The sequence below is a fragment of the Macrobrachium nipponense genome, chromosome 35 (assembly GCF_015104395.2).
Source record: "Macrobrachium nipponense isolate FS-2020 chromosome 35, ASM1510439v2, whole genome shotgun sequence".
Taxonomy (NCBI): Eukaryota; Metazoa; Arthropoda; class Malacostraca; order Decapoda; family Palaemonidae; genus Macrobrachium; species Macrobrachium nipponense.
The window spans coordinates 12,291,490-12,304,951 of NC_061096.1; the positions used below are offsets into that span (position 1 = coordinate 12,291,490).

Genomic DNA, 13,462 nt, shown 5'->3' on the forward strand with positions numbered 1-13,462 from the left:
TAGTATGCAACCATCAGAAATGAAAAAAATTATTATCATATATAAATAATGCGATATATGATAGCGCAAAAACGAAATTTGATATATAATTGTATTCAAATCGCGCTGTGCGCAAAACAGATAAAGGTAACAAGTTACTTTTTTTTTGTTGTAATATACACTAAATTGCGATCATTTTGGTATATAACACATTGTAAAACGATAAAAGCAACACAGAGAAAATATTATCACAAAATAATGCATGAATTCGTAACGCGCGGACGTAAACAAATATTTTTTTACAAAATTCACCATAAATCTAATATTGTCCTAGAGACTTCCAATTTCTTTCAAAATGAAGACAAATGATTGAATATTACTATACTGTAAGAGTATTAGCTTACAATTGCAGTTTTCGACCATATCTGATGAGTTAAAGTTGACCGAATGTCGAATTTTTTTATATATATTTTTTATATGCAATTATTTCGGAAATAAGAAAAGCTACAGCCTTCAAATTTTTTCGAATTATTCTACATGAAATTGCGCACATTTTCAAATATAAAACTCTATGAAATGCCTAATATGAAACAGAGCAAATATTCCGAGAATGGGACGTACGTATTTCGGAGATTTGTGGCGGAGAATCCGCGTGCGGAGGGAAAAAAATATTTTTTTTTAAATTCACCATAAATCTAAATATTTTGCTAGAGACTTCGAATTTGTTTCAAGATGAAGATAAATGACTGAATATTACTAGACTGTAAGAGTTTTAGCTTACAATTGCGTTTTTCGACCATTTCGGTAGTCAAAGTTGACCGAATTATTTTTTGTTGTATTCTACATGAAATTGCGCACATTTTTATATATAAAACTTTATGTAACGGCTAATTTAAAAGGGTGCAAACATTACCACAATCGCACGTATGATTTTTTCGGAAGAGTTACCGCGCGGACGTAAAGAAAATGTTATTTTTTTCATAAATTCGCCATAAATTGAATATTGTGCTAGAGACTTCCAATTTGTTGCAAAAATATGGTAAATGCTTGAATATTACTAGAATATAAGCGTTTTAGCTTACAATTGCGTTTTTTGGCCATTTTGGTAGAGTCAAAGTTGACCGAAGGTTGAAATTTTGGCAATTATCGTTATTTATATGAAAATATCTCAAAACTGATAAAAGCTACAACCATGGGTTGTTTTTAGTTGTATTGTGCATGAAATTGCGCACATTTCCATATATAAAACTTTATATAACAGCTAATTTTAAAATGGTGCAAACATTACCACAATTGCATGTATGATTTTTTTCGAAAGAGTTACCACGCGGACGTAAGGAAAAAGTTTTTTCATAAATTCTCCATAAATCGAAATAGTGCTAGAGACTTCCAATTAATTGCCAAATTAAGGTAAATGATTGAATATTACTAGAATATAAGCGTTTTAGCTTACAATTGCGTTTTTCGACCATTTCGGTAGAGTCAAAGTTGACTGAAGGTTGAAATTTTGGCAATTATCGTTATTTATATGAAAATATCTCAAAACTGATAATAGCTACAATCATGAGTATTTTATTGTTGTATTCTAAATAAAAATGCGCATATTTTCATATATAATACTTCATGTAACGGATAATTTACAATGGTACAAAAATTATGTCAAAGTGACGAAATAATTTCCGAGGTGTGTCACAGATACTTTTTAGTGCGGCAAGAAAGAAATTCGTGCTTGCGCGCCTGCGTAACGATTGTAAACAAAACAACACCTTGATCCGTGAACTCCCAGCATCCCTCAAGGCGCGTGATTCAAAAGTTTTAGGCTGGTAGGCCTATAAGTATTTTTCCGCAAATTTAAAAAAAAACTTTTGTAAGTCGACGTAAAATACGTCCAGTCGGCATGCGGGAGACGAAACATGTCGACGTAAAATACGTCCAGTCGGCACGCGGGAGACAAAACATGTCGACGTAAAATACGTCCAGTCGGCGTAAGAGGGTTAAGTGGAGCTGTACTCTTCTGATAATTTATCAGCTCAAATGTCTTGTTTTTCACTTGGTTTTATATTTACTATCTAAAGTAACCAGGTGAATTACCTGTAACTTTGCAACTGATACAATCCTCAAGCACTCTTGTGGACTCAGACCCCAGCAGCAACCCGTAGTTCTCAACTTCTCGACTCCTTGCTTAAAGTGCCTTTTAGCCATGATATGATAAATGGGGTTAAGATGAAACAGACTAAGTTTTATAACATAGAATTAAATTCTTTTTACAAACTTATCACTCATACTAAAAGCTTTTCTCTTTACCTTTTGGTCTTGCTGCAGTGCATTCAGCTTAAACAAACAATAAAAAGGGTAGTTGGTACCTGTGGATGGCATCGTGAATAATCTGCCTTCTTTCTGAAAGACAAAATCCCATATAATGATAGGTTTGTAAGAAAAATGCTAGTTTTAATTTTTTTAAATAATATTTTTGATACTGTTGATGGATTGTAGTTTAAGCACACTTGACTTTAAGTTGGTTAAGCATTGTCAAGACAAAGCAAACCTTTGTTTGTAGTCATTGTATTTCACATTAAGGGTCTGTTTAAAACAGATTATTGGTCTACTGTTCAGACCACTCTGTAGTTGTTTAATTGCTAATTAATGGTAAAATTGATTTATTAAAGGCAACGTCTTTATTCTTTTTAAATTCTTCTATCATATAGTCTTTTTCTCTGTGACCTTATGTGTAATTTACGTGTACTACAGTAGTATAGAGTAAATGTTGTTCTGATTTGCAGGTTATGTCTGAGTTAGAAAGTCTGCTCATTAGAAAATATGCAGGATTTCAGCCTTATGACCGTACCCCAAGAAATTCAATATCAACAAATCCTTTTATTGAAGTAAGTACTTTGTGTTTTGAAATTTTAGGAATCTCTATTAAGGATTGTACCTAAATAATTTGTCTGCTTCCACATTGTATTAATCATAGTTTTCTGGAAAATGTTATAAATTTTCATTATTGTTACCTTAAAATTTCATCATTATAAATTGGGAAAAATATTGGGCTGTATCAGATTAAGGGGGCCAGCCAGTTAGGCAATATATGGTGGTATAGGGCAAAAAACGCAAAATCGTAAAAAAAATTCATGGAGCTTCGTATGACAATGGAGAATGCGTTTACAAAATATTTCATCAAAATTCCTTTTACTCTCATAGTTACAGGGTAATTAGTAAAGATAACTCTATAAGCCAAAAACATTGATCCGTACAAGAAAATGCAGTATTTCTTCTGTTATAAATTTTGATAATTATTATCAAACAAATTGTGAGTAATGCCATCTGTAGAGATTCCATGAGTCACAAGATAGAAAGACTGAGCTTTACACCCTACAGTGCGAGCAGAAACATCAGAGAGAGCACACATTTGAGTTTCACCCCTGACATTCGCTTGCTATTGTCTGTTTTTCTTTGTTTCGGCAAGAATTTCATCATGCCAAAGAGGTAAAGACAAGCAAAACATCTCGCTAACATACAGAAGAAGAAAATTCGCTCTAATAAGAGTTTAGAAGATAATAATATTGGCGATATTAGCGGAGTTAGTGAAGGAGAGAGAGAGAGAGAGAGAGAGAGAGAGAGAGAGCCCGTCTCGCCTGACTCAGTGCCCCAAGCTACGATCTTATCTGACCTCATACCCCCTCCTAGTACAAAGGGATCTTCATTTATGATTAGATTATAATAAGTAACATAGTTTTAGTTTATTAATAGTACCCAAAAAGGAATATAAAATTCATAACAATCATGATTTATTAACATTGTCTTTGTAAAAATATAAAGAAAAACTGAAAGCCCGTATCTCAAAACTATACTTATTGACCTTCAAATTCTATCCTCTCCCTTAGTTTTAAACCTATAGCATTGGAGTTTGGTATGTAACTTAGAAAGATTAAAGAACAATCAAATGGATCCCCTTTTTTCCACATTTTTTTCATTGTTTTTCTTACATTTTTTCTGATTTATAGGGTTTTATTTTTTTACCATAATGAAAAAATTCATATCTAGCAAAGAAATGACTTTTAGAAAAAAAATTCTTCATTTGATTGGAGGTCTACATTAGGTCTATATACGGTAATAATCCCAGGTCTTAATATTAAGTATCAAGGGAGGAGGTAGAATTTGATAAAGTTATTTTCGGGATAAATCGCACTGGCGTCAGAAAACCAAAGGTCAGAAATGAAAATCATATGTGGTATGGAGATGTCCCATGTCTTCTTATTAAGGGGCATGAATGTCAAAATCTTGTCCTTAAAAAATGACATTATTCAAAGGGCCCCATTAAATGGGAACTTCTGGTTGCATTTTAGCTGTTCTGTATGTAGTATTACTCTATTTAAGTACCCCTGGTGAAAATAAAGTTTTGAAAGGGGCGTTTTATTATTTTTTGGAACTAATTTAATATTGCACCATGGGCACCGCCATTTATTTGTGGCTCATCTGCTATGCGTGACGACATGAAGTATGCCTAGTTAGGCATATACAGCCCTAAATTCTAAAACCCCATTAATTAAAGTAGTAGTCAAAAAGGATTAAGTGAAGGCCTTCATCAATTCATGGACACACACTTTTAGAAAACTGCCGTTCACCCCTTCACACCACGCACATGGCGATTGACAAGAATAAATTTCAATTCAAATGCATACAAGTGGAGGTGCCATAGACTAGATCGGGTAGATAGCAGCCCTATCTTTGTCGGTACCATGGTCTCTTCAGAGGGAAATCAAGTTCCCAAAACATATATAAATTTCATAGCCATACCTAATACCCTGCTCTTAATGTCATCTTTTAATTAAATCTGTTGGCAAGAAATGGTCTGAACAGGCAACGGTTTGCATCGTAGGTTGAAAGATTTGATATTGATATCCTCCCTTCGAAGAGCCATCAGCCAGCAACTTGATTTCTATCCATTTGACGGAATCCTGTGGAATGATATGCCTTTTGGACACTTGCCAGAAGTATTGGCACAACCAAACGCCATACAAGTTTGCATAATTGACGCTATTTGAATGATAATTGACCTAAAAAACGAGGACAATACCGAGGACGAATGCTCTACAATACGCATGCTTCACTGCTCTTGTTATTGAGGTGGCCACAACACTGCGTCATCGGTACTAATCTGCCGGATGGCAACATAGTCGAATCCTGGATAAATGGCGCACTCCATTGTAGTACCTCAGCGCTAATTTGAAATTAAATTGTAAAAAAATGGATTACTTACAGATTCGAGCAATTGCTCATTTTTTAGTTTATTAAAAGTTCTGTTCGACAAAATTTAATGGCTATTAACCAGAAGTTCCCCTTTAAGCAAATGTTTTTAGATATGAAATTGAGTTCATTATTTAATAGTGTTTGTCTTAATTTTATGACAAAGCATTTTTAGGTTACTGTACATTATTTTTTCTAACGTTTTTCTTCATTTTAAGCCAAAATATTTTAGATTTTTAGATTACATTATTTTATCTGATTCTCTTCATTTTAAGCCTGAATTTTATCAGATTACATTATTTTATCAGTGTTTTTTGTTTTAAGCCAAAATATTTTTAAAACAATACAGAGTAAAACTCTGTTATATGGTTTTAAAATTTTTTACATATCCTAGCTGAATTTAATGTACTGTTTCCAAATGGAAACCAGTGCTTTGCAGTACCTTATTTAGTGGTCTTAGTGGTTCAATTTAACCCTGAATTTCAAATGATCCTATTAATATCTTTTGATTAGTAGGCAAGATGTTCTTGAAGTTCTATTCCTATTCATCCATCACGCACACTGCTAGGTTTCAGTGTAGTCAAGATCTATCTTTGCCCATGTGACATTGATTTTCCTGGTTATTACACGGTTGTTTTATGAATATATTTATACATTTTGTTCATGAAACTTACCTGTCAGATATATATATAGCTGTATTTTCTGAAGTCCGACAGAATTTCAAAAACTTACGGCACACGCAGTGGTCGGCCAGGTGGTTAGTACCCATTCCCGCCACTGGGAGGCGGGTATCAGGAACCATTCCCATTTTCATTGCATCATTTTTCTGTCGCCGGTGCTGGAAACACCTGTTTTCAGTACCTCCGTCTTAGGATTTTGGAAACTTCATTGCCGCTAAGTATCCTAATTATCTTTTAATTTATTTATTTGGATTTGTGGCTAGGCATACGTTATCTTAAATTGATTTGAATTTGATTCATTTTTGCATAAGATATCTGAATCTAGTTAGGCTAGTTTCAGAGGGTGTTGTCTGCAAAGATAGGGTGTGGCTACCAAAAGCTTCGATAGATCCGCACTTGGTATGCACGAGGGGTATGGGTCTTGCTTCTTTGTTGAGATTTGTCATGTAAGGAGTGCGAGATTTTCTCTAATTCCGTAAGGAAGACGTATGATTCGTATATACGCAATTAATCAGTAAACATGTCTAATTCCGTAAGGAAGACGTATGATTCGTATGTACGCAATTAATCAGTAAACATGTCTAATTCCGTAAGGAAGACGTATGATTCGTATGTACGCAATTAATCAGTAAACAAAAGTCAGGGTAGTGAACTTGCTAACCTTCCTGTAGACTTTATTTTGCCTAACCCTGTAGTATGGCCTAAGGGCTATGAATATGTCTGCGAGAGGTGCTCGCTCTCCTTCATTACTGTGAAGAGTGCTACTTCTGTAATTGTTACTCCTAACCCTGTAGTGTTGCCTTCGGGCCCTAAAACAGTGTCTGTAGAGGAATTGCCCTTTCTCTTATACTCTTTCGATTCGTAACTTAGAATCGAAAGTGCTTGCTTTAGAGAGCAAAAGTGAAGTGGCTAAGTGCAGTGTCAGTGCCCCTTGTGTAGTGGAGGGTGCGTCAGATCGGCCTCATTTCGCCTCTAGGCCGGGACCTCTGCTTGACTCCCAGGACCCGGGGAGAGAGCATGTCGAAAGCCGAAGGAGGGTTACGAGGAACCCCCACCGATCTGGTGTGCCTTCGGCAGTATCTGATGAAACTCCCCAGACTGCCAAAGTGCGTGCACATGCACGAATCCTGAAGGATTGCTTCTCGTCCTCCGAAGCGTCCTCCCCGCGCAGGGGTTGGAGCTTTCGGAAGGACTCGCGCCCTCTAAATAGAAGCTTTATAGAGGAGGACGCTTCACGTTTCTCTCTCTCTCTCGTCATGCGTTTCAGTGAGAAGTAATAAGGCGAACGTCGCCTGAACATGTGTACGTCTTTCCACCGAGAAATACGAAAAAGAAGTCGTAGTAGCAAGACGCTTTTGAGCACTGACGTCCGAGCTTTTGTTCTGCGTGAGAATAAGAAGGCGTTCCCTCGCCCCTCGTATTCTTACACGATCAACCCTTCTCCTGAGACTGCTTCATGCAGTCGGATTTTTCTCCGAGATGTATCCCGCTCTTCCCTGAAGGCAGTTTCTCTCGCTTGTTTTGACGCCTGTCAGGAGCGTGACGCTTTTCTGCACGCTTCTTTGGACGCTCGGCTTGGGCGGGACGCTCGGATGGACGCCAGGCGCACGAAGGTGCACGCCAAGCGCGCGCCAGTGGACGCCGAGCGTGCGCCAGTGGACGTTGAGCGCGCACCAGTGGACGCCGAACGCGCGCCAGTGGACGCCGAGCGTGCACCAGCGCACGCCAGGTGTGTCGCCTGGCTGAACGTTTCTGTTGAACTCTTCAAGCTCTTGTTTCAGATTTGGGCCTAAAGAATTTTTACCTCTACCTTCGGTGATACCTTCTACCTCACCTGCTAAGAATGTGAAGTAAGCAGTGCTTCGGAGGAAGCTTAAAGTGAACAGGCAACTTCTTCTTCGAAACCCAGCAAGACATCGGGTTTCGCGAATTCAAGAGGTCTCTGTCAATTAATATTGCTTTTCGTTAAGGTGGATGGAGTTAAAGGAAAGCAAGGGAAGATCTCGTTTGCTCTACCGCAGTCAAGACTTTGTGATAAGGCGGTTACGAGTTATGTAAAAGCCCGACGTCCTGCACGTCATGACGCTCGGCTACGTTCAGTAGGATTCTTGCAAAAGCACTCAAGAGGACGCTCTTCAGGAAAGCGCAAGACAGGACTTCCTTTGCCATACTGCCAATATATTTAAGTTGCAAGCTTTTTAGTCCATCTGAAAGGGCTTTTCAGATGATAGATTTTGTTAGTTCCTAAGTTCGGGACTACGCTGCCGAAGTTGAACATCGGGGTCCTACCTGCCGAAAGCCCAGTCTCTTATCAGGATTCTTGCCCCTTCCTCGATTGATACGGGAATGGGGAAAATAATATGCTCGACTTCCTGGATTATGTTTTGTCAATTCAGTGACTTTCCCCCTTGACAATATACTATCGTTTTGTCAAGTAAGTGGGTTTCCCCTCATTGACAAAATATCTCTTTGTCCCGTAAATGGGTTAGTTCTCATTGACAAACATCTCAATAACTTTATAGTGCGTAAGCGGATAAGCTCTTTTTGACAAGATTCGTAAGAGCCCTCATTCATCAATCGCAGACTCGTACAAGTAATAGACTTGTAGACTACGTCAATGAACGCTTATGTCCAATAACATAAGAAGCTTGAGCTATCCGCTTCGATTCTCAAAGATTTGTTCAATAAACTTGCCTGTCAGATATGTATGTAGCTGTGTTTCCGAATTCAGCTATAGATATCTCTGCCAGGTAAGTATGAACAAACTTTTGTTGTATCATAACAATTTCATATTTTGCCTTGCGTTATTTTACTACTGGTTGGTTCAAGTCATATACGCTTGCTGTAGTTACCTCTTCGGATGACAACCGAGAGGTCTATTGTCTTTTATTTGAAGGGCATTTAATCATTACTCCCTGCAGCCTACCATGAGTTTCCGATTTTTCTTTTACCGTTGTATGATAGTGTTATGACAACACAAATGCACTTCTAAATTTAGCGCCTTCTGTTTCGCTTAAATATACCAGCTTGAGAGTCTCTTTCTGCTAAAAAAATAACGGACCTATTTCTTCGTAGAATAGAGTAGCTGGCAACCAACGCATAACGGTAAGAGACGACGAATGTAAGCTGCTGCTGTCACTGTCCGCTCCAGTCCAACCGAGCCAGTCCCAGCTCGTTCGCTGTCATGCGCGGTAGTTTACGTCTCTCTCTCCTGCGGGATTGACTGACTAACTGTATCTCTGCCTTACAATCACGGACTTTAGCCTAAGATTGAGGGGATTTCTTACATGAATGAATAAACATTGCATTCGTTTTGCTTTACTATGTTCAACAGAGATATCTCTTAATCCTTTCGGTGCTCGTTACCGCACGGTATAGAACTACGAGTCTACCGCAACATTGCACTATTATATGCTCTCCCTCTTAGGCAAAGCGCAGCCTTATTAGGGAAGTAAGCATACTCGGGGAGGGAATGGATGAGCTTGCTGGGGACCATTTCCTTCCTGAAGAAGTTTGTTTCCCTGAATAGACTGCAATTCAGACCTCCACAGTTTTTTCCTACCGGGAAACTGAAATATTGTTCAAGATCTAGGAATGATTCTGAACATCTCTTAGTGTGTCAAGTATCACCTGAGGTGATAGAAAGAAGGTGCCGGACATCTGGATAAGGTTTCAGATGTCCTGGATCTTAATCTGAAAGAAGTAGAAGCAATTCAGTCGTCCCTCCAGTCCTCGAAACGAGTTTTCGGAACCAGTGTCCAGATCAACTCTGATATTCCACAGCTCTCTCATATCTTAAGAAGTATCTTCTCTCGGTCCCTGTTCGAGTTTACGAGAAAGAGCCTATTATAACAACAGGCGTAGAATGTAACGATCCTCTAGAGGTTCGTTACAGGATTGCAAAAGTCCGTACGAATCGTCTCGATCGACGGCAGCAACTACTGACTTCCGAGTGGAATCTTTCTTTAGAAGAATGTTGAGAGTTGTGGAGACTTTAGGGACGTCCTTTCATTCATCTCTTCGATACGTTGAGGACGAAGAGGCTTCTTCTTCTCTGCTCCCTTATTCTCGATCCGGGATCGGTACCATTAAACGCCATCCTATGATATTGAACGGGGATGGATGTTTAGTCTCTTTTCCCCTTTTTCAATCGCTTAGGAAATGTAATAAGAGGATTTATGACGTCACAGGGAGCGACAATGATGCTGATCGCCCCATGTTGGCCTTCAGGATCCTGGATTCACACAGGTCACGTCCTTCCTAGTTCACTTTCCAAGGACCTTTTCCGAGAGAGTCGGTCTACTCTAACTCGAAAGGTACCTATAACCTCTCCGCTCTGAGTCTGACTACGTTCAGACTATCGAGATGTTGACAGGATAAGATTACCGTCTTCCCTTTCCGTCTGAAGAATGGGATAAGCTGGCAGTCACAACTATTAAAGAATACGCAAATATGTTGTTGACGGCCTTTGGGCTCAGAGATTTGCTTCTGTCAAACAACAAAGCCTTTCACGATCTTTGAGTTCTGTGGAATCTCGAAACTCGCTCACCATCTACTTTTTGTCTCACCTGTTTTCTCGGAGTCAGACACTCGTGCGAGATCAGGCGACATATAGTAGCCCTGAGTTTCTTGTTGACGAAGTCGGTTGCGTTTATACACCCCCGATGATCGTGTAACATGAGACCAGGTTGGACTGTCAGGCATTCTTCCTTCGGGACTGAATCCCCATTTTGCTCCTCGTTCATTTCTCCTGGCACCAGAAGCTCGAGTCAGGAGTTGCTCAGGAGTTGATTCGCTGACGACGTTGGGTTGCGTTGATACACCCCCCAAGGTTTGCTTAGATTGAATCGCCCAGGCAGTCCAGACACTCATCCTTCAGCGAAGAATAGTGCCTTATGGTCTTCAGGGTACAGCCTTGCTGTCCTTGATTTGTCTGACTGGTCAACTGGTTGGTCACCTGACTTTAGTACAGACGGACTGACTGTGCATGTCCAGATCGAAGCTTTCAATATGGAACTTAGACGTAGTCTGAAGTTCTTGATGTCAAAGCAGTTCTTGATGTCAAAGCATTCGAACCTCTCCTACCTGTTAACTTCTTGCATGTGATCAGGAAGGCCTTCTTCTAACCACCCTAGATACGACAAAGAGGGTTAGTGAGATTTTAAGCCATCGTCACAAGTTTTGGCTTTAGAGAACACAAGGCGGTGAGCTCTCTAAGCCTTCCGTTGTGGCCTAAGAATGGAAACCCGTTTTGTCCTTGGGCCAGGAGCTTGGAAGCAAGGATGGCACAAGTTAGTGGGCAGGAGCCAGAGTGAGTCATGTGCCCTGTCGGGTCTCTCAAGTTTTATCTACATAAAACTCAAGAAAGTCGAAGTCATTCGGGCAATCTGCAGTGTTCCGAAATAGACCAGACTTGCCCATATCGAAGAACACCCTGGCTTTAGTGTTAAGGAGTTCTTTCAAAAATGCTCCTTCATTGTGTTTGCACAAAGATTTGAAATCTTTTATCTGAATGCTCACGAGGTGAGGGCGCGGCCTCGGAAGCATTTCAACAGAGCATGGCACTCGGCAACATCCTGAGTACCATGTTTTAGCGAAGCAACTCTGTGTTCACTTCACACTCCCTGTGAGATGTGAAGATGGCATATGAGATCTGCTGCTCGCTAGGGCCATACGTGTCTGCAGACACAATCTTGGGGGCAAGAAGTACCACTCATCCTATCCTGTAGAAAATGGTTAGGAAGAGCTCTTAATTTAGTTGTTGAGTCGCCGACAACGGCGACTTCTTAACTCTTAAGCCTTAGTTAACACACCTTAACTTTGGCTAGGTTGGTCAGGTGGTGATATATATATTTAGATATATATTTATTTTACTTCTTAGCCCTCATGGTATGGTCAATATGGTCTAGTCACGTCGTGGTCTCGCCCCTGTTGACAGATCATCTGGAGTGCACCAGCTATATAGGTCTCTACCTCGCTGGCAACTCTAGTAGCACAAGCAGACTTACGTGGCAATAACCACGAAGCCAGCTATGCTAACAGGTGGAACCAAGATGTAAATCATCTGCATGCATTTGTTTCCCAAAATCCTTCTATTCTGTCCCTTCCCACCTCCAACGGTGGGATTCAGCTATATATATATCTGACAGGTAAGTTTCATGAACAAAATGATATTGTTATGATACAATAAAGTTTGTTCATACTTACCTGGCAGATATATATAATCAAGTACCCACCCACCTCCCCTCAGGGGACAGTGGAAATAAAAATTATGAATAGAAAATGGGAATGGTTCCTGATACCCGCCTCCCAGCGGCGGGAATGGGTACTAACCACCTGGCCGACCACTGCGTGTGCCGGAAGTTTTTGAAATTCTGTCGGACTTCAGAAAATACAGCTATATATATATCTGCCAGGTAAGTATGAACAAACTTTATTGTATCATAACAATATCATATTTTTAGGTACTTTATGTATTCCTAGGAGAATATGATTAGCCTTAATGTGTATACCCATTCCATGGAACCCTCTACCTGTATTGGTGGGTTTGAGAATGATCTGACCACCCATCTAACCATTGGCTAAGAAGGTACTGCTATGCAGTAGTACCTCGAGATACGAAATTAATCCGTTCCGAGGCGCCTTTCGTATCATGAGGTTTTCGTATCTTGGACCACATTTTACATGTAAAATGGCTAATCCGTTCCAAGCCCTCCAAAAACACCCCAGTAAATTTCATAATAAAGCTAAATTGACCTATAAACAATGAAATACTACAACAATTTGGACCATTCAATACCTAAATTAATAACAAAATGCAAAATAATCTGTAAATAAAGTGTATATTAGTGTACATGGTAACAAAAAATATACTGTACGTAAAATGTGGAAGCTTACCTTTCAAGTGAGGCTATCTCCGAAAGTGGCGGCAGAGGAGGAGGAGGACAAACGGCAGATAACGTACGTACGTACGTACGTACACTTAACTTTACCAAAACACATAAAAAATTTAAGGAAAAATAAAACTAAAATTTACGAAACACATTAACAAAACTGTAACACTTAACTTTACAAAAAAACTAAAAATTAAAAATTTTTTTTTTTTTCTTTTTTTGATTTTTAACTTTTTTTTTTTTTTTTTTTTTTTTTTTTTTTTTTTTTTTTTTTTTTTTTTTTTTTTTTTTTACTTTTACGTAGGCTTTTTTTTTTTTTTTTTTACAGATTTTTAACTTTATCACCACTTTCAACGTTCTGTTTATCACTTGGTTCTTCCTTTTTGCTTTCAACTTAATTTTCTTCATCACTTGGTTCTTCCTTTTTGCTTTCAACTTTCTGTTTTTTATCACTTGGTTCTTCCTTTTTGCTTACTCCTGCTAATGCTGAAGGCCTCTTTAGAGAATAACGATCCAAGAAAGATTGCTTCTGCCTACTTTTCACAATGTTCCTGAAACGACTCGAGCAAACGTCATCGAACTGCGCAAGCATACGACCTGTGTGTGCCTTTTCGGGGTGCCTTTTTTCGATAAACAATTGCACTTTATAAAAAGCGGCTAGAACAT

The 13,462-nt window shown here is 39.0% G+C and overlaps 1 protein-coding gene across 4 annotated transcripts in view; it reads left to right on the forward strand.

The window, feature by feature from the left end:
* The window catches only part of LOC135208425 (vacuolar protein sorting-associated protein 53 homolog), a 308,005-nt gene that overhangs the window by 239,538 nt on the left and 55,005 nt on the right, over positions 1 to 13,462 (forward strand). For all 4 annotated transcript variants that reach the window (XM_064240578.1, XM_064240579.1, XM_064240575.1 and 1 more), the window contains one exon: positions 2,760 to 2,861. In XM_064240578.1, coding sequence (XP_064096648.1) covers positions 2,760 to 2,861 — 102 coding nt within the window. The remainder of the gene's footprint in view (positions 1 to 2,759; positions 2,862 to 13,462) is intronic.